At 31.1% G+C, this 22844-nt stretch overlaps 1 protein-coding gene across 1 annotated transcript; it reads right to left on the bottom strand.

Annotated features, from left to right (window-relative positions):
• Positions 1 to 410: 410 nt before the first annotated feature.
• Positions 411 to 7531, bottom strand: LOC128165338 (uncharacterized). The gene is made up of 5 exons (XM_052829754.1): positions 7420 to 7531; positions 5383 to 5445; positions 1761 to 1802; positions 1486 to 1638; positions 411 to 968 (listed from the first exon to the last, which is right to left on the bottom strand). The coding sequence occupies exons 2-5, from the start codon at positions 5390 to 5392 to the stop codon at positions 736 to 738; spliced, it is 438 nt and encodes a 145-aa protein (XP_052685714.1). The 5' UTR covers positions 5393 to 5445; positions 7420 to 7531; the 3' UTR covers positions 411 to 735.
• Positions 7532 to 22844: the final 15313 nt, after the last annotated feature.

The raw sequence follows: 22844 nt of genomic DNA, 5'->3' as shown, positions 1-22844 counted from the left end.
AATACTGGCAGAGAAATTGGAACGATATTTAGGAAAACAAGGTAAAGAACATAAATGACAAAACACTTTGTGAATTTTGTACAAGTTGTTAAATAATATTTTGAATTGTAATTCCTTTCAATACAAATGCAAATCAAGTCTGATGCAAAACGTGAATCCTGTTTGTGTGAAAAGTAAGACACTAATCATCTATATTTGATTGTGTTTCTGTACAAAGAATGTGGCAAAAATTGAATAGTATTTTGAATTTCGATTTATGCTGAAAACACATCATTATTGGCTTCTAATTTGAAAAAAAAAATTAAACTGTATTTTTGAAAAAAGAATTATATCATATTTATCTTTTGTGATTTATAAATATAAATGACATGTAGAATGGAAAAAAAATTCAGTCATGTAATACACTTTTGAATCGTTTTTAATAGTCTCTCTTTTAAAAAAATGGATTTGATGTCGAATTTTTTAAAAACAAAGATAAATTTAGGAAAAATAGTAGAATTAACTCGATTCTTATAATTTGCTAATAAGTTAAGATTTAACTGCTTGTCCTGAACCAGGGCAGTCAGACATTGTAAAGGTTACATATTCCTGAAAAAAGAGTAGTGTTTTAAAAAATGCTATTTAATGTTTTATGAATTTTCATGGACGTAAATTAATATGTGTACACAAAAAGAACCCACATAAAATCAAACTACAGAACAATATTAATATGACGTTTAAGCATACATTTACAAGTTAATTATACAAACCGAAGCGCTCAATTTCGAACACTTTTAGGGTTGTTCTTGGCAAACCTGGTAAACGTGTTGCAACGAGTTCAAAGAACTTTCCTTCAAGTGGTGTTTTACACGTGACAGTGACAGTTTTCTTGATGCTGAAATCTCCACTTGTGAAGTTGCTACATATCATCGAGTCAGCTCTTCTATATGGATCATGTTTAACATACACCGTGTAAAAAAAAATTTCTGCTTCAAAATAAAATAAAACATAAAATCAGGAATCAGGAATCATGGCCGAAGGAAAAAGTTGAAAACAGTTTCTGAAACCGACAAATACTGTGGATTCTTAATTAAGCGCGAGGAATAAATATACGCGTACAATAGTGCGAAGCACATCTCGCGAATTTTAAAATCTCGCTATAATATTTCAGACATATGTAAACTACATTAACTTTTAAAAAATGGCATTTGCGATTTTATGTTATCAAAATCTGATGAAAATCGGTTATATAATAAATTGCGGAAATAAGTAATCGCGAAAAATAAGGAATTAACAGTATAATGGCAAATTAAACGGTTTTATGAAAAAGATAAACGGCCATTAATACAAATCAATTTGTTGTATAATGCTTGACAAACACGATCGATAAACACACGTGACTATTTAATACGATATTTGATTTCATAGTTATTATTTATCATTTTACTCAAACTACATCATTTCAATTTGAAGATATATTGATATCATATACATCGATCTACCTACCAAATTCAAGGGTAGCGTCAACTTGACGAAGTTCGAAAAAAGTTTGGAATTCAACGCATACAGATGGAGGAATGTTGTTATCCTCAACATAAGTATTAAAATCGCCCTCCAGAAGTGTTGTATTCTTATAAGATTTGCCGTAAAAAGTGTTTGCTGAAAGAAAACAATATTATGTAGAAAGAACTGATGAATGATGTTTGCATTTTTTTCGAGAGTCAAAAACATCATGACCATGTAAAATAAAACAAATTTTGACCATTGTTGTTAATACATACTTTTGAGATGGATTAGGTTCACTGGTTTTTTCTCTTTCTTTTCTACATCAAAACGTTTATTCTTAAAGAATTTAATACAGTAACTGATTTTAACGTATGAGTAAAATAATTATGATTTGTGATTAACTAAATTAAAAGATATGTTGAACTCTTTTCTCTTTCTAGATCTCTTTGAATTATTTTTGGAGGAAGGGGAGGTTACATTCTTGCATCATCAAACTTAAATGAAACTCGGTTTAGGATACAACAGGTCAAGTTTCAATTTTAAATAGGCATGCTTTACCGCAAATTAATATGTTTGTTTTAAAGGATTTTCTTTACTATAGTAATTCCTGCTATACATGTACCTAACAAAAACTCTGTTTTACAATTTTGAGGCTTTTAAAAACAAAATGATATTTAACCAAAATACATTTACTCTGGATTACATGTAATTTATGATACGGAATGAGAAAACTACCTTCTGTTAACAATTAAAAAGCAAGCTTAAGATTATAAATTCATTTCTTTTAAATCAATTCCCTGGTAAAAAAAATTTTAACTTAAGGTCAGACGACACGTTCCTCAATTTTAAATAACTTTTTCCAGGAATTTGTTAATGGTTTACTACTATGAAACGAAAGTCGGAATCAAAATCATATTCGCTTCTCATACTAGAGTACATATGTACTACTTTCTGTTTCTAGATCCCCAAGTATCACGTGACTTAGGGTATATAAGTTGAGTTTCTGAGCTCTCAGTCGGACTTCTGAACAGACAGCCGAGGTGAGAAAAAGCTGTAAAGGAAGCAGTAATTAGGGTAAAACCTAGAACACAAATAAATACCTTACGTGCCTGTATAAGGCTTTCGAGGTTTTATTGTATGTGTTGTGTCGGCTGATAACAGAATAATTTCTATTGAGGAAGCGCGTGCGCTCTAGTAGAGGGTAGCAAATTGTATATATTACTGATTTAAAGCTTTAATTGAGAAATTTGATTTGTATTATTATTGCTCAGGCAGAGCAACCGAATCTTCGAACCCGGAAAACGTTACACTACTTTGACAAGCTTTCTTGCAAAAAATTAGGGTACCTTACCAGGAATTTCTTCAAAATACTAGAGTATGCAATTTCCTATATAATTATCTTGAAAATACACTTGAATTGCTGATATAAAAATAAAAACAGCGCAGCGAAACTCACAATTTTATAACCATGCATATCTCCCCCGGGGCGGGGCTTCGAACTCACCTTATACCAAATGTAAGTAAATGTTGATCATTTTTAAGTAATTATAAAATTAATATTTTTTATTGGAACTCTTTATTACGAGGAGATACAAAAAAGATTCTCGAGGAACGTGTCGTCTGACCTTAACGAATTTTATTTCTTTTCTAGTGCTTACTACTATTTAAAGGCATTCAATACAAACAATCAGATCAGCCAACAGATTTTACATGAATAAGTTGTTTTATATAGCACAGTTTTTAGTTTAGATCAAATTGGATGTTCAGATGAGCTGATATGTACATTGATCATTAAATTTTGATCAAAATCTGATTCTTTTGCATTCTTTAGGATAAACAAAAAGGTTTGCGGGAAATGGTTCTACCAAGAACCTTTTTGATTTGATGCACAAGAAACATGTCACTTACAAAATATATATATATTTTGTAAATTGCTTAATTAGGGCCCCGCAAGGATTTGCGGGTGCCCTATAGTAATCACTCTGTCCGTCCGTCCGTCTGTCCGTCCGTCTGTCACTCTTCCGTCCACAAATTTCCTGTTTTTTTCTAATAACTTTTTTTATGGTTGCCCAATCAAGTTCAAATTTGGTATGGTAGTTCAGTAGGCAGAAATACATATTTTGATGCTAAGTTTGGTTCTCTATGTCTTCTGGTTTGGAGCTGGGGTGGTGGGGTAGATTCTTAAGTATGCATAAGAATGAATGGGCAAAAAGAGAGATAACAGCTGAGAATGAATGGGCAAAGAGAGATAACTGCTGAGAATGTAACTATTGTATACATGGAAGGCTGTGCAATATTTGTCCTTTGGGATTAAGCTTTATCTTTATCTGTCACATTGAGATTAATTACTGTACTGCCTGTGTCTGCAAATGTACTTTGTTTTGAAGTTAAGGTCAATTTTGAATGATGTGTAGTATTGTGTACATTCTTTGAAATATGGATTTAAAATATAATATTCATATTTTATTTTGGTTAAAATACCGTACACAATGATTTATAATAATTTTATTGAATTCTAAAATCAAGATATATATTAAGATATCCTTTTTCAAAATTTTATTTTTTAATTATTTATTTTATATTTTCTGCCTTAATGCTGTTCATTTTAACAGGTAATCAGATAATAACCCCATTCTGTCATTTCTGAAAAAATAGATCTTATTGTAAATTTAGAAGAAAAGGATGAGAGAGCAGAACAATTAATCCCCTGGGATTAATTATCTTGCCTGCTGCAGAAAATTTAGAGGCTTATCTCTATCTGTCATATCGAGATCAATGAACACCTTTGTCTGCACTGATGTTTGTTTTGAAGCAAATTAAACTCTCATTCCATGAGCTGTTTGACCTAATATTTTTACCCCTCAGTTTAAAGGATGGTATTTGATAAAGAATATATTTCATTCTAGTCCAAATACTTATATTCTGTAAAATAAAAATAAATATATGAATTACAATAAATTGAAAAAAAATTATTAGATATCAGTTTTTTTATTCTTTTCTTTTTTTCTTTTTTAATGGATGTTTTGGTGTTGTTGTTGTTTTTGGTTGCTTTGTTTATATTAAAGGAAACTTAAGAATAGTACCTGAAAATGTTCCTTCTGTAAGCCCTGATTAAATTCAATAAATGGATGAGAGCAGGATAATTAATCCCCTGAGATTAATTATCTTGCCTGCATGTTTCAGAAAATCTAAGGTCTGTCTTTATCTGTTATATGTACATGTATTACCATACACATGTGTCTGCAAGTGATGTTTGTTTGAAGTTGAGGCAAAGCCTAGGTATCATTGCATTGGTATCAATTCTTTGTTTTTTTAACAAATTTTATTTCATCCCATGTTTACCCACTTTATCCCGTGGATATGACTCATTGGATATTTTTTTTATATCCCACAGTTGTGACTTTACAATGGGATTTGCCTAGGCATAATGAAGTAAAATAATGTAGAGTTTTATAAACAGTGTAAACATTGATTGTGGTGTATAAAACATGGGATAAATAGAATCTCATGATTTGTAGTATAATATGATTTTTATCCAACTTGTGTGTGTTATCCCCTCACTAAGGCTCAAGAAAAAAACCACTTTAATTGTTGGATGAAAATCATATCCAACTACAAATCACGAGATCCTATATATTCCAGTTCTTTACATCTTCTGCCGGGCATTTATTTTTCATCATTGTTAATATAAAGAGGATGGAATTCAATTTTTTTTTTCACTTATCTATATTAATTGTCATAGCGGGGCCCTTCCTGACTGGTCAGTTTTCTAGTTGAGAATGAAATATGTATTTTTGAATTTGAGCCTTTTGATGGATACAAGGATATTTGAAATTTTTGTATGTAGAATATTCCACTTGAAACCTTATTATTATTTATTTATGAAATAGTACTTACCTTCGATCATTAGAATAAAGACCACTTAATTGAACAGACAAGGAACAAACCAATTTTGTTCATCTAAAAAAAAAAGATTTTTATTTTCATTTTTGAAAAAAAAAGAATTTGTTGCAAATTTTTAGTGAATAACATTAATAAGATCTGATTGTTTTAAAAATAGACTTTCACATAAATTACGCTGTCTAAGTCAATAGCATAACAAAGATACGTGAAATTAAAAATAAATATTTCAGTTTTTTACGTGTCGTGAAAAAAATACAAAAGATTTTAATAACCTTCGCCTTTAACGGGTCACGTGGAATCAATTACAATGGCGACGGCGAGAAAGAGGGGTATACCGTTAAGTTTGACAGATTTGCCAATGAAAATGAAGACTGACAAGGAAAGGAACAAAGGGAGGATCGTCATCGGAGACTATGTAGATTGATGGAATAGGAATTAAAATCGAATTGAATTTAATAAGTTTTCATCTTGAAGTTGTAGGAGTTTTGCTAGTCTAGGTCGTCTTCCATGTGCTCAGTGTCTTTACTTTAATAAGTTATAAACCACAAGTGTATTTTTCTTTTAGAGAATTTTTTGAATGAATAAGAAATCAATATTGTCAGTAAATGCATCCCTCGGGTAGAGGGGTATTTACTCCGTTTACCATGTCTATGACGCTAAAATCGTGTTTCGCCTTCATTAAACACAATTAACAATCGATATCACTCAACATTAATGAATATCTGACTAATAATGCCTCCAGTATCATCTGATATAAGTCTTATAAGAATTAATTATTTAATTCAAGACAATAAAAATGTTATTCAAGCTTGTTAACAAACTGTTCTTCTACGTGTTTTCAATGCTGGGTTAACCCGCGCTCACTCGCAGTGGCATTATAAATGGTGGATTACATTAATATTCATCAGACGTGTTGCAAAGTTCAGAGACAAATAACTTAAGACAGAAGACATGTTTTATGGGCCTTGAGTTGGTGAAACGTCTTATTATAGAAAGCAAGATTTGTATCTTAACTCAAACTGTTGTCAAAAATTTTACTTCAAATACGGCATATATACCTTTTTTTAAGTGTCAAAAAATAATTATGAAAAGAGGTGCGACTACTGGGTTATATCTCATACTAAAATACATGTTTAGAATGTTTAGATCTATGGACGTTTTTTACCATTAATTATTCTTTCTTTAAAGAATCAACTTTGGAAACCCTTTGAATAAAGTATGACCATAAATATGTGACATTTTACCAGAAAAAAACTAATCAAAATATGTTCTTCAATTTGTTGATAGTATCATAAAAACAAGCGGCGTATTGTTTTTTAATAGCGGTTATTTTCTGTTCAATTAATTATACATAATCAATATCTGTAAACAAATTATAGTTATTACATTTCCGGAAACCTCTTCCCTTTTATTGATGTAAATACAGGAAAAACTTAGGGATTTAGATTCTGATTACAACAAAATCCTTTTCCTGACTATATATTTCCTACAAATGGCCTTAAATGAAATCATGGATTCAGTTTTAATTACTCCTTGTACAACACTTCATTCACGCCGCCTTCAAGGACCTCCTTAGCTGTCGGCCATCTACATCCTAATAGTTTTATGCAACTGCAAGACCTTGTCCCCGCAGATAAACATGACTGTCGATTGGCAAATGTTTACAACGCGATGCTGGCGAGAGCCAAAGAAGAAAACGAGGTGTTAATAAGTATTACTACTTTTTTTAAAAATAGTGTTGATCATTGGAGAAAATATTCTTAAACCAGAGAAATATAAAAATAAGATCCTTCTTTCTGACAAAAACTACCGGTATTCAAAGAGCTTTCTGATGGCTGAAAACACTAATACATAATTTTGTATTACATGATTATCTAGATTTTCTATTTAAATAATCACAAAAGTTTTTAGACCATCTTTTGCATTTAATCAGACTATTTCCAGAAAACTAGATTTAAAAGAAACATGAAAAGTGATTTGCATAGTGCATTTCTTTTAAAAACTTTTAAATATTATTTTAGGACAACTTACTTTATGAAATATTTTCTATTTCCTGCGAAAAATAATGCGCCTGTCAGCACCTTTCCCTTTTTGTGGTGAAAATGAAGAGGTTTCTCTGTGACATTGAATAACGTATTATCAAATTAAAATTGTTGAAAACACTCGGAAAAATACACTTCCGTGATATATAAAAATAAACCAACCCTCGATATTTTTTTTCAAAGTTTTTTCCTGGTGCGCTTTTTATTTTTTAACCCCAAATGTATCCCCCCAAAATACCATTACTTATTATTTATTATACATATACCATTTGTTTCAAAGATGTTAAGATATGGATATAGATACATTGCATCTATATTGCATACTAAAATAAAAATTTGTATTTCACATTATAACATTCCATATGCTAATGTGATTATTCTAACAGGGTAGATAGCAAAACTATGTAATACAACAAGTTAGAATAAATATGGATTCAATATCTAATTTTTTTATTTTCCTTTTAATTTTCTACGTTTGTATTGTTTTATCCTTACTATCCTTGATCTTTGGTAATATTAAATAATTCGTTCATGGACAATGCAAATTTAAAAAAAAATGTAATACATTAGTTATAACCAAAAATATTTCCTCATTGTTTAGACTTTGTTCATCGGATGCAACAATTGTCAGCGTTAATATCATTTACAATTTCTACTTGTATAATGCGGAAAGTGCCAAACAGACTTTTTAATGCTTACAACGAATATAAATGGAGCAGTTCAAATTAAGCTTGGTGTTTCACATTTGTATTCTCGGAATAGTTGTGCTCATAAGCGATGAAGCTGAAGGTAAATAACATTAATATCTTACCATTCAATCTGTAGTCAACTATTTTAAGTTATATCTATATGGCTGGTTAGGTCCATAGGGTGTACACATGAGAAATGTCGCTAGCACAACTTTCATATTTAATGTATTTTAACTTTTGAAGTAGATAGGTGAAATTTCTTCCTTAACTTTGACCTAAAGTGTATGTTTTGGAATAAGAATATCTAACAACTAGAGTCGAGAGGCACGCGCTTATTACAAACATTGGAAAAGTAGTTAATTAGTTGTATATAAACATGATACATACAATGTATACATTCCATAATCCCTTTAATTTAAATTTTAAAAATATTAGCATTCAGATTCTACACATCGCATGTTACGGATTGAAATATTTGTAATGTGCTTGAAGTTTTGAATTAATTTTTGTTTGTTGAGGGATTCTGTTGAAAAGGAAGTAAATGACACGTTTATTAGGAATTGTGCACATAGAAATTTCCTCACTCCTACACTTATTGAGAATAACAATTTCCTTGTATCAAAGCAATTTATAGAACATGAATTTATGATAGCACTGTTGCAACATAGCACACATAGTATGTTTTTACATAATTTGATTAAATAATGAAAATGATACAAAAAAGACCTACCGGGCCTAATTATAAACACAGTTTATGATATTTAAAACGTGGTTCCAAACAAGAAGCTCAATAAAGTTAATAATACATATGTTTTGCTTAACTTTTAACCTTAGACTCCATTTAAACAAAATAATATTGCATATATATATATATATATATATATATATATATATATATATATATATATATATATATAACATCCACAATTTCAATTTTTTGGAATTTTCACAGGGGCCGAACCCGTTTTAACATCAATTTCAATGTAACCATAGATAAAGAAAGGGGTCGAACTCCGACCCAGATAAAAAACGGCAATATGTACCAGCTCGCTCCAAAAGCCTAATAAATCAATTAATTTATATAACATTTGCAATATGCATAAAGTTTTAAGAAAAGTGATGTCTGAGATACTCTCATGTCGAATTTCAAGTTGATGGCTTTTAAAATAGCAGAGATATACGTCATTATTCTCTCGAAGCCGCCGGGTTTTTTTTACTCGGACATTTACCGGTCCAGGGCTCCCGATGGTTTTTTGCCTATGACAACAGCAGCATCTAGACAGTGGAATTTTTTTGAAAATGCACATGTTTATTTACATTCCAAAATGTTGATTATCAATAATCTAAATTTTTGTAAAGGACACTATCTTGCTTTGGAATACAAGTGATTATTACGAACTTATTAGGTGTCTTAGAATGATAAGTAGATTTTATACGTGTTTGGCATGGACTTTTGTTTATACAATAATTAAATGTTTCATATGTTTATACAGTATAACACACTCCCCAGGGCAATAGGTAAAGATCTAATTTTGTGGAGGTGTGAACTCCTCTAATACCCAAGAACCCCCATGGATTTTAGACTTAAGGGAGTCAAAATATCTCATTCTTGTGAATTATAGCAATTATTATTTATATGCTATACTGCCAAAAGTTGTACTTTCTGAATAAACATAGTTTTAATATCTGAATAAAAAATTAATTCACTATAGAGAAATTATTATTCAGAACCAAAAATGAACTCAATGGTACTTAATGAATATAATGTTAAAGAACATTTTTCTAGAAATTTTCAAGAAATCTGATCTGGTCTGAACTATTCAACCTTTAAAAACATAACCGTACATAAAGCTCTGTTTATCTTAATGCTGTTAATATATGTATATGTTCTCAAGATTTAAAAAAATAAAACTAAAGTATTTGAATTGTAATTAATTACATTTATCAAAGTAATTGAGAGTAATTAATTACATTTTAAAAAATCAACGTAATTGTAATTGCAAGTAATTGATAAAATTGTCAATGTATTTGAAAGTAATTAATTACTTTTCAAAGTAATTGACCCCAACTCTGCAAGCTGTATATTGTTTTTAATAGCGGTTATTTTCTGTTCATTTAATTGTTCATAATCAATATCTGTAAACAAATAGTTATCAAATTTCTGGAAACCTCTTCCCTTTTATCGATGTAAATACAGGAAAAACTGAGGGATTTAGATTCTGATTACAACAAAATCTTTTTCCTGACTATATTTCCGACAAATGGCAGTAAATGAAGCCATTGAATCAGTTTTAACTACTCCTAGTACAACACTTCATTCACAAAACCTGTGAAAGGACCTCCTTAGCTGTCGGCCGTCTACATCCTAGTATTTTAATGCATTCACAATTATCAGCCACGCAATTACAAGACCTTGTCCCCGCAGATAAACATGACTGTCGATTGGCAAATTTTACAACGCGATGCTGGCGATAGCCAAAGAAGAAAACGAGGTGTTTATAAGTATTACTACTTTTCCAAAAATAGTGTTGATCATTGGAGAGAAAATTCTTAAACCAGAGAAATATAATTTAAGTTACACTTCAGATACTTCTGTCTGACAAAAACAATTCAAAGATCTTTCTGATGGCTGAAAACACTAATACATAATTTTGTATTACATGATTATCTAGATTTTCTATTTTAAAAATCGCAAAAGTTTTTAGATCATCTCTTTGTATTTAATCATACTATTTCCAGAAAACTAGCTTTGAAAGAAACATGTACAGGGATTTGCATTGTGCATTTCTTTTTAAAAACTTTTAAATATTATTGTAGGACAACTTACATTATGAACTTTTTTTCTATTTCCTGCGAAAAATAATGCGCGTGTCCACACTTTTCCCTTTCTGTGGTGAAAATGAAGTTTCTCTGTAACATTGAATAACGTATTATTAAATTAGTTATAACCAAAAATATGTCCTCATTGTTTAGACTTTGTTAATCGGATGCAACAATTGTCAGCGTTAATATCATTTACAATTTTTGCTTGTATAAGGCGGAAAGTACCAAACAGACTTTTTGAATCTAACAACGAAAATAAATGTAAGCGGTCCAAATTAATCTTGGTGTTTCTCATTTGTATTCTCGAAATTGTTGTGCTCATAAGCGATAAAGATGAAGGTAAATAACATTAATATCTGACCATTCAATCTGTAGTAAACTATTTTAATTTATATCTATATTGCTGGTTAGGCATGAGATATGTCGTTAGTACAAAGTTAATGTATTTTAACTTGTGAAGTAGATAGGTGAAAAAAATTCCTAACTTGGACCTAAAGAGTATGTTTAGGAATTAGAATATCTAACAGAATTAGAATCAAGAGGCACGCGCTTATTACAAACATTGGAAAAGTAGTTTATTAGTTGTATAACATGATACATATACATTCCATAATCCCTTTTATTCAAATTTTAAAAATATTAGCATTCAGATTCTACACATCACATGTTACGGATTGAAATTTGTAATGTGCTTGAAGTTTAAAATTAATTTTTGTTTGTTGAGGGATTCTGTTGAAAAGGAAGTAAATGACACGTTTTTTTTAGGAATTATGCACATAGAAATTTCCTCATTCCTACACTTATAGAGAATAACAATTTCCTTGTATCGGATAGCAGTGTTGCAACATAGCACACATATGTTTATACACAATTTTATTAAATAATGAAAATGATACAAAAAGAACCTACCGGGCCTAATTATAAACACCGTTTATGATATTTAAAATGTGGTTCCAAACAAGAAGCTCAATAAGATTAATGATACATATGATACATATGTTTTGCCCTGGACTGGTAAATGTCCGAGTAAAAAAAACCGGCGACTTCGAGAGAATAATGACGTAGATCTCTGCTATTTTAAGAGCAATCAACTTGAAACTGGCCATGAGTATATCTCAGACATCACTTTTCTTAAAACTTCATGCATAGTGTAAATGTTATATAAATTAATTGATTTATTAGGCTTTTGGAGCGAGCTGGTACATATTGTCGTTTTTATCTGGGTCGGAGTTCGACTCCTTTCTTTATCTATGGTTACATTGAAATTAATGTTAAAACGGGCTCGGCCCCTGTGAAAAATTCCAAAAAATTGAATTCGTGGATGTTACATATGTATATGCCATATTATTTTGTTTAAATGGAGTCTAAGGTTAAAAGTTAAGCAAACTTGGTTATCTTTGTAATATTTCAAAAGAATTTTCTATGATTTTATTAAAGGGTTGACTCGTTATAAACTCCTGAAAAGATAAAAAAAAGATGTTTGGAATGAAATATTCATATCATTTGAACATGAATTTCTAAATGGGGCCGTTTATCCACAAACGATCATTCAGAATTGACTACCCTTTATATCACTCTAAAATAACTTCAACCTTTTTCTATTTCTGTCAATCGTCTTTGACTTATGACAGTTACCGTTATTTTCATTATAACTGACGAATATTGATTTGAATTCACGGCAATGTAAAGGACCATGAAACCTCAATCGAATCAAATTATACCCTGTCGCGATCGGGTGCTATGATGTATTATTTTAGTTTCAACGCGGTTCCTTATGGGTTTATTTTCACGAATTGATTAATGTAGTAGCCTGGTAAAAGTTAACTTTTTTTGCAATATCAATAAAGTTTTTGCCAAATGCAGCAATTCAATTTCAGAAACACTTGGAGTGAGCAAGACGCATTTTATAAAATCTAACCAACCAACTTCATTGATGTCTTATGCAATAAGTGAAAAAAAAAATTGGTATTTCATCTGAAAGCAATGCGATAAATTTTCATAAAAAAAGCAATAAATATGGTTTATGAATAATAGTTGCAGCTCAGAAATGAACCAACTGTTCTGTCTGATCAAATATCATTTCATGGATCCACAGGTTGCAACGAAATCTACATCACGTTGCCAGCCTCGTAGTCTTAAGACTTCTTTTCTGATCAATAACCTCTAAATAACATGCTTCAAAGCACATCCTTTTGTCTATTTATATTCAATTTTTGTGACTATAACAAACAATTGGACATTTAACGGCGGCATGCCCTATCTAAAGAAAGAAAATAATTCCCAATCACTGATAATATTGGTCAGCAATGTTTATTAACTCTTACAGTAGCTAGACCCGCTCCATGTCATGAACTTAGAGTTTGATTCAATTGACTTACTGTCTATCATTTGACCGCAAGCGGGACCTGTGGACATGTAAAGGAAACTATCTTAGGACTATGATGTGTCTTGGGAATGCCTAAGGAAGCGTACTAGTTTTAAGTCAACTTCTTAAAGCTTTCCAATATAGGGATCCACCATAGATCCGTTCTAAGTTTAGGACACAATGAACCGTATCCTAAGATTAATCAAAGTTTGTCAACATCTGTGTCAGGGACTTTCGACTCTTTTGTGATTTTTTTCCTATGATCTGCAATGTAAGACGACCATCCAAAATGTTTCGCGTATAGGACGACGACTTATAAAAATACTTTTTTATAAATGCATTCATACACGTGCTTCTGCTGAAGCTCGACTCTATTTAAAAAGAAGACGTTCATAATATGCATTATCATAATCTTTATCCTGATGTTTGCCTGATTTAAGATTGTTTAGTTTGTAGGTTATTTATTTAGGTTTTACATATGTTACACGAGAAACATGCTTACGCATCATATATTGCAAAACATTTTATGAAAAAAGATGTCATACTTGTATATCATTGAAAAAAAATATTCCTAATTATAAACATGTACTAACTTCGTATTGTTCTTTACGTCTGACAACCTGTGCCCTATTCTAAAGTAATTATTTGAACTCTCCGTTGATTTTCTAATTTGTTCTTTATGATTTATTATTTTATAATCAGAGAATCGAACAAGGTTATTAAAAATGACGAGAAAGGAGGGTATAGAAAAAAGTACGAGGAAGCAATTCTGGACATGGAAGATGTGTTCTATCCTAGAGATGCTATAGGTTGCTTTATCACTGCTATTAAATGAGCACAATGTATTTTTAAACAACACCAAAGAAGCGTCTAGCAGTTGAGAGGTTAGTGGGTATAAGCTATTAAAATAATGAGCCCCATTTTAGATTTAATGCACAATCAGTTAGTTCATTAAGAATTTTTTATATGACGGGCATATTTTGTTCAGCCAATTACTCAATATAGTATTGAGCTTGACACGAAAGCACACTCTCCGAATAATAAAACATCGCGATAATCTCAAAGGAGAATAATGTGAGTGTCCTATATTGTTTAATCAGGCGGTTCATGAAAACAGAGGAAAGAAAATCAACAGTTTGAATATTAAAACCATTCTTTTAACAAGAGGCCCAAATGCCTTAATGGTCACCTGAGAATGATATAACCGTGTAAAAGATCCACAGCATTGCAATTTACTAATTATGCAGTTGAACGAAATACTGAAAGATGGAAATATGGATGTGTCATTGCGTTATTGTGGATTATCTAAAATTAAGATATGGTAATCTGAAAAAAGTATTCAAAATACTCGTATCCTAAACCTAAATTGTCCTGCAGAGCTAAAGTTCCAACTCCTTTTGGAAGAGTGCAACTATTTTAACATCAAATATATTGTACCCACTTCAATTTTAATTTTCAATTTAATACATTCCCTTGTCATGTCAGCCTTGGGTTTGTGCCATAGTGATACGATACATGGTATTCTTTTTTGTACGAATATGCACTCGCGATTGTTGAATATCTCTAAAGTTATAATGATTTTTATAGTATTGTACATGTAATAGATGTACATGTATAACTTGTTTTAACACTTCACGTATGGTTGCCATGATCGAGTCATGCATACTTTATCTGTATCATGTCCTCAGACGGTAATCATTGGATTGATAAAAGAAACATTTTTGAAATGGATTTAATTTTGTCATAAAAAATAAAACGTGGACCAACATTTTAAATATGAAATCTGATTATTTTCACATCAATTTAATGGGTAAAAATGTTGATGGAAAGAATCCATTGTTCTAAATAAAATCATATTCAAATGAGACGAAAATATTCCCATACCCTATAACGCTTTGTATTTTTTCCGATTATGGAAGTGTTTTTCCAGCTTCAACAAATATGGAATGTGACAATCAAATGAATGTGGGTCAAGACGAAGAAATTCCTCAGTATCAAAATATTAATTAATCAATTATTGTTAATCAACGTGTGGTTTCTAATGCAACGAACACAAACTATGTTTAGGTAAATTATTGTTTCATTGGGTGTGCAAGAATCAATATACCGATATCCCTGTGTTCTTGTCCCATAAAATCTTGTATGATATTCCAATAAAAGTAATCGAGCATGGAATGCGGGAAAAAAATAAAAGGGAAATCTTTTGTAGAAGACATACTCGCAAGCCCTTTAAAGCCTCAGTATAATTGCATAGATTTGCCAGTGAAAATTTTATATTTAGCGAGACATATAAATCGAGGTCATTTGGGACCACTCATTTACAAAATCGAAAAACAATAAAACTTATTAATATGATATTACATTATCAACTACAGTAGTAATAAAACATGACCCGAACTAGAGTTCAAAGATTTTACATGAAGATTCTGAACAACCTTGACGTAATCTTATGTTATTTGGGGTTTTCTTACTAAAATACAGCTAGAAATATAGTTGGCATGTAACGAACATAACAAATGTCAAATGATTAATTTTGGAACATGCTTTTTAATATTGCGTTAAAGTATCTGAAATTGTAATGGAAACTACCAATCCCTTGCAACCATATGCTATTCTTCTCTTTGTAGAAAATGTGTTTTATTAGAAAATAATTAAAAGTCATAATTGCCTTAAATGAAACTTTAAAATTCGATAAAAACGGAATGAAGCAAAATATAAGTTGAGCTCATGGTGCATTTATATAAAAATCGAAATGATGTAATACTTACTTATCAAGAACACTAATAGGTCCACTAAAATCAACCTTTTTTTTGAACGCCGCCAATACAGTTGAGGAAAGAATCAAACAATTAAGAGTTTTGAATAGAGCCTTGGTAGTATCAAACTATGTATATGTATGCCTCTGACATTAACAGGAAGTAGTGTATTGTCCTTCAGTACAAATGATGGAAATCGATGTAAACGAATCGTCTTAATAATTTGACGTGTATGTTGTGGACACATTAATCCCATCATTATTTCTATGTCAATGCTGTCTGTGATAACAGTCCTCCACACTTAGTGAACAACAGCAGTTTGGACTATAAAATCTTTCTCATGTTAACATATGCTTATTGCAATCTACAATTTATAAATTTATGCAAAATCACAACCAATATAGGCCAAATTTAATCAATTTATTCATTCGACACATACACACCAATGTACTCGAAATATTTTGTTGAATGACAAGTGGTGAATGCATGGAGTAAAATACCTGAAAATGATAGATATCGATATCAAAACTGAAAATTTTACCTTATGCAGGAATCAATCATATATCACCGCTCGAACGATGTTGTTCACTCAAAAGCGTAATAAAAACAGCATACATTTATTAAACAAAAACATTTAAAAGATATTCATTTAAACCTTTTAGGAAATCAAGACTGTTTAACATGTTTCATATAACAAAAATAACGTAGAAACACATATACGGCAGTTCGGCAACGTCATAATTATAAATATCCTGATTAATTTGTAAATAAAATCGAGTACTCTTTATATATCGCTAATAATAAATTCTCTGTATCGAAGCCTGTATCTGTGATATAAGGCGTGAAAAACCCGCACCGATAGCGAATGTGATTTATATTTAGAATAATACAATATTTCAGTTACATTCTACGTATGAATAGAACAATGGAATCTATTTATGGCTGTGTACACTCTCCAATAATGTTTGCTCTGTGTTTGATTCATAGTTTGGGTTATACATGTATATATATATATATATATATATATATATATATATATATATATATATATATATATATATATATATATATATATATATATATATATATATATATATATATATACATACATACCCAACATTTCCCCATAAACTCTGCACACAACGTCAGGCAAGAAAACGGACCAAGAACAAAGCAAGTCTTATAATTCTGAGCAAAGCATTCATTTTCTATCTGTACCAATTAAAATGAAATCTATTTTAATCAAAAAGTTTTTTAACAAAAACTATTAATTGCAATGAATTCAGAAATTAAAATGTTTACTTCATTTATTTATCTCTTCCATATGTATGATTGAAATGAACTGTAAACTTTAGCATCAATTAAAATATGATGGTATGTCATTATTTAGACAATACTCAGCTTCATCATGACATTGATTTAACTCTATCTGGTGTAAATATGATCACATTCATTAGATATGTTCACTTAGGCAGCAATATGAAACGGAATCACTACTACTTATTTGTTATAATAAAGATGCAAGGACAAACTAGATGCTGTCATTAGACAGTAATACCCGCACCATGTGTTTGCCCCTAAATAACACTGTTTTATACCAGTTTAATTAAAAATGAAGGCTACATGCAAACTCCGGTAATACATTTAAAAATTATAATTTTCATAACTGAAGGATGAGATCCCTGCCCATATGATAATACACATCGTGACATGAGCAGCACTTTATGTGCAATTGGGGGTAGAACTGTTTGCAGTGAATTTTCAGTTAATCAATAATCTTAACATTTTATGTCATAGGAAGTATAATGGTCTATATAATTATTACAAACAAAATTAAAAATTAAATTATGCCCCCTCCCCGTGGCGGTTGCCGGTTTTAGATTTGCTTCTGTGTGCCTACATGAACATCATCGTGTGCACAGATTTAGAGAAGGGGTGGGAGTGAGGGGTCCAGACCCCCCCCCTCCCCATGAAAATTCGTAAATTACCAAAAATACACCTTGGACCCCAATGCTCTTACAGACATGTAAACGCTCTAACCCATTGCGCTTCAATGTTAATAAGTAACATTATTTGGGGGGTAAATATTTAATCAATAGTCAACATACTTTATTGTTTATCTCAATAGGAAGTATACATGTACATAGAGGATATCTATATTGTGTGATTTTATATTTGCTTTATCCAACGAGTTGAAATGGTGTATATATTCGCGAGGCTTGCCGAGCGAATATAACCATTTCAACGAGTTGGATAAAGCAAATATAAAATCACACAATTATAGATGTTCTATTTATCTCATACAATTTGATTTATATTATGAAGCTTTTGAGACAGTCCCTTGTGTGACCCAAATTGGATTTTTTTTTTCAAAGATTAAAAACGATGATGCAACGTTGTGTTATGCGGCTATTGTGACCTTGCGCAATACAATTTAGTACGTCATTCCTGAAATAAATCTAACTGTTTTAATGTAAAGTTTCACTGAAATAAACCTTAAAATAATTTTTTAGCTCTAGATAATTTTTCTTAGAGCTTATTCACTTGATTAAATGGAAATTCCGATTAAAAGACTTGAATAATCAGTTTTGTTTACATACACAAAGTTGCGAATGCTCGTTAGTTTGAATTGACTCGAACGAGGAACAGTTGTTGATGCATGATGTTTTATAAAACAAACACTAGGCTAGCCTTATGATTCAAGAATAAGGATGCTTACTGGTGGTGGAATAAAAGTCTTATGAATCATTATTTCGGTAAGTTCTTGTATATAAACACAACCAGAGCGCTCTGTTTTCATCGCATCGTCAGGATGAACTCGATCCTTGACAGTTAACGTAATTTGTAACTGTGTTAGTTTTATAAACTTCACAAAGCAAATTGAAAGTTGGAAGTGGGCTAAATTTATCAAAAATCTTGACAAACAAGAAAAAAGGGTATTGTGGTTACGGTTTTGAATATCTTTGCAAAAAAGGTAGGGGGGGGGCTAACCTCCCCCCCCCCTCACAATAGCCCCCCGGTTCCGACGCCTGTGCTACGCAGTTATGTGTTTTCCTTCATATTTGTAACTTTGACAAAATCAATTTTATATTAATTTTTGTAGTAGATATAGTTATGTTGAAAGTACTAGCAAATTTTCGAAAATAGGTCACTGAAGCGTTGAAGCGAGGGGCTGTGTCAAAAGTAGTTCCGACCGGAGGTATTTGATATAGCATCACCCGTGTGATATAGCAAAGGTTTATCACACGGGTAATATACACCACACGTATGAGATAAATCACAATATGCAGGTGTCCTGCACCACCTTAAAGCTGTTATTTACCTAATAAAATAGTGCAAGTGGATTTGAAGAATAGGTCATAAAAATACATGCATGTTACAAATGACTGATCTTTGTCTGAAGTTACGTACACAACACAGGTTTGCATGTCTCATTAGCGGGTACTAGTTTTACCCAGCTCTTCGATTAGATGGGTTCACGTGTATACATACATGGGTGTTGCTAAAACGCGGAACGGAAAACGGAACGGAAGGAAAACGGAAAATCTTATCTAATGTTATTTACCTCATAGATTTGTTAAGTATGCTAAAACGATATACTTTATGTACCTTTTTAATTTTTTTTGAAAGATTAGCAATATTAGATTATTTATTCAAGAATATTTATTTCCTCAAAATTAACAGTACATGCATTGACCACTATATTATGTCCCAAAATGTCCTCGATTCACTTTTTGCTGTATATTTATATATACCTCGGTTCAAGCGATTCTCTTTTAGAAGCATTAAACATTCTCATTATTCTTTCTTTAAAACGTCCTCTCTAGCTTATCAGCTGGTATAAATACACGGCTAAAAATAAAGAAGTCTACGGGGTTTTGCATTTTAACAGACCCGGATGATGGTGTTGAAAAATTGTGCAAGGTCTTCTGAGTGACTTCCAAATGGAGAAAAGATGTCAACATTTTCCATTATAAATCGTCCAAATGTGCTGCATGAATATTTTGGGATCGACAGACTATAGTCCCAATATATAATCGGAAAATCAAACCAGGCAACGTCTAGAGCTCTCTATTCGGATCATATGTATATAGCTGCTGGAATAAACAACTGCATGCTTTGTAATGCAAACGTAAACAAAATTGCATTGCTAAAAATACTAGTTTCACAAATTACTAGTTTCACAAATTACCGGGTATTTTAATGTTTACTGTATTTTAATTTTTTAATGTCGTCAGTCCTACAGTTTTTTTCTTCCATCTCAATGATACTGTATCGTCTGTATGATAAAAGATCGTCTAGAACACCGAAAATTCAATTTTGATGTAAGTATATACATGTACATCATATTTGAAAATAATATAAAAATACTCAAAACACGCATAAAACGCTTTCACTAACTGCGTACGTTACGCTAATATGCCAGCAATACCATATAAGAGAAATAAGTAAAAAGTTATAGCTAATTTGCTCGTTTAATTATGTTAATGTTTCACAATTCGTATACATTTGATTTTTCCGTTTCGTACTCAACTAAAGCCGAATGAATACAATGCTATAATTGACAGACATTCATATGAATATTAATAAGATACATGTAGCAACATGTTGATAATCATTCATTAGATATAAATAAAAGATACAAAGTAAATCGTTTCTGGCCAGTCTATACCCTTTTTAAGGGATAAACGTGATGATATTTCCATTCCGTTCCGTTTTCCGTTCCGCGTTTTAGCAACACCCATACATACATGTCTGTGTTTTCCGTATGCAGAAAAGGATTACGGTAGTTAAGATCAGCTAAAGGAATTCATTATTGTGTTTTAATTGGATTATCATTATGATGTTGACCAATTTAGGTAAGCATAATACATGTAGTAGCAGTAGCACAATATAATAAGATGCCAGCATGGGATTCCTGCCAGCATACATGTTCTACTTTCACTTTCTAAATGTAATCTCCCTTTGACAGCATACTGTATCATCATCTTTTAATATTTAAATAAGCTTATCATCGTTACCTCTCCTATCGCATTTGTAAAGTTTCTGTCATTTAAGTTGCAAAAGTTATTTTTTTCATTTGTCAGACTGCATGCACTGTTGAGTTGAACCCCATATTGACCCTGTATAAACAATTTCTTATTAAATTTCTTATTAAATCATATGTAAGTAAGTGTAGACACTTATATTTTTTATATGAGTAATAATAGGAAGGAAGGAGTATTTCTTTCTTAATGTATTATAATGCATCAAATACAATGTAGGTCATGACCTTATGGGACTGTTCTGACCCCACGAAACAGGAAAATACAAAATATCTTCTAAAGTCATTATGATGCATCAACTGGTGTAAAGTACATTAATGACCCCCAGGTGTTGTCTTTAACCCCCCCCTTTATGAAATAGGAAATGATATGATACACTGTATATTTTGTTAACTTCTGAGATCTGAGATCCTCATCCCGAAACCGTTTTATTTATTTTTGCTCTTTGTGTCATTGCGCGCAAAATTGTATTGTAAGATTATGCCCCCTTGGAGACACCCTGACATTTTAGAACTATAGAAATAATAATGTATTTTATCTTATTCATATGTTATACAGTAGTGCTTGATCCATGTGGGTAATTCCTAGCCTAATGATGTCACTGCTTTGTTTAGGAGACTTTACAATTGCCCCAAATAGGTGAATACACATGGCAGTGATGCATATAACATTTTGTTTATAAATCTTAAAAATTGAATTAAGCAATTTCCAAAATGTTAATGTGAATCACGAGAGAAAAAGCAATCAAGAAATGATTTAAAATTTGCTACTGTACACATGTAAGAATGTATTAAGAAGACTGAATCTTTATAAGCAGGTTAGATTGGGGGGGGGATGAATGTGGAGTATAAACATTTATAATTTGAATCATTTATTGTTATTAATTAATTTTAACTTGTCAATGAATACTACTTATTGATCCCAAGGTAGAAATATGACCTCTGATCGTATCTCAATAGATCATTTGTCAATTATGCAAGGTGTAATGTAATTTTTTTAAGAATAACATTTTTTACCAGTTTATAAAAGTTTTGAGACACCCAAATTATATTTTGATTTTAATAGATTATTCGACAAGGAAGGGGGGGGGGGGGTGAGAGAGAGAAAACAGTTTATATTTGAGTTTGTTTGGGAGTGGGGGTTCCAAGTCATATATTTGACAATTTTTTAATGTAATTTAAAATAAGACTAAGCCATACTACAGTCATGAACATGAATAGTATAGAACAAAACACAAACTAATACATGTACATGTATATATACATAGGAAGTATTACAAAACAGATGATTGATCTATATCTGGGTTCTTAAATTGAATCATATATCATGTACATATTATATTATTGTTTCTTTGTTCAAGGCATTTAAGATGGTATGTAGGTCATGATCCCAAGTGCTCTTCCTGAAATTATCAAATATCATAAAAACGATTGAGATCCCCACCTTAATCCAAAGATATTATTCCTCCTTAGGTCATGCAGGCGCATCAGATCATTATGGCATGTAAGTCATGACCCTAAGGGGTCATCCTGACCCCCTTAGAATCAGAAATTGTCAATTATCTTTAAATTATTGATGTTTGATGATCCTATCTCTATTTAATCTTTATTAATTATTAAGTCTCCTGAATGAAGTTTGGAGACTTATTGTTTTTGTACGGTTCTTAATACATGTATATATTCTTCATCTTCTTTTTCTTCTTTCCCGCTCTGAACTTGTTTCTCAGAGATGGCTGA

The sequence above is a fragment of the Crassostrea angulata genome, chromosome 10 (assembly GCF_025612915.1).
Source record: "Crassostrea angulata isolate pt1a10 chromosome 10, ASM2561291v2, whole genome shotgun sequence".
In the NCBI taxonomy this organism is placed as follows: domain Eukaryota; kingdom Metazoa; phylum Mollusca; class Bivalvia; order Ostreida; family Ostreidae; genus Magallana; species Magallana angulata.
The sequence above is the reverse complement of the archived record's forward strand: the minus strand, read 5'-3'. Positions and strand labels throughout refer to the sequence as shown.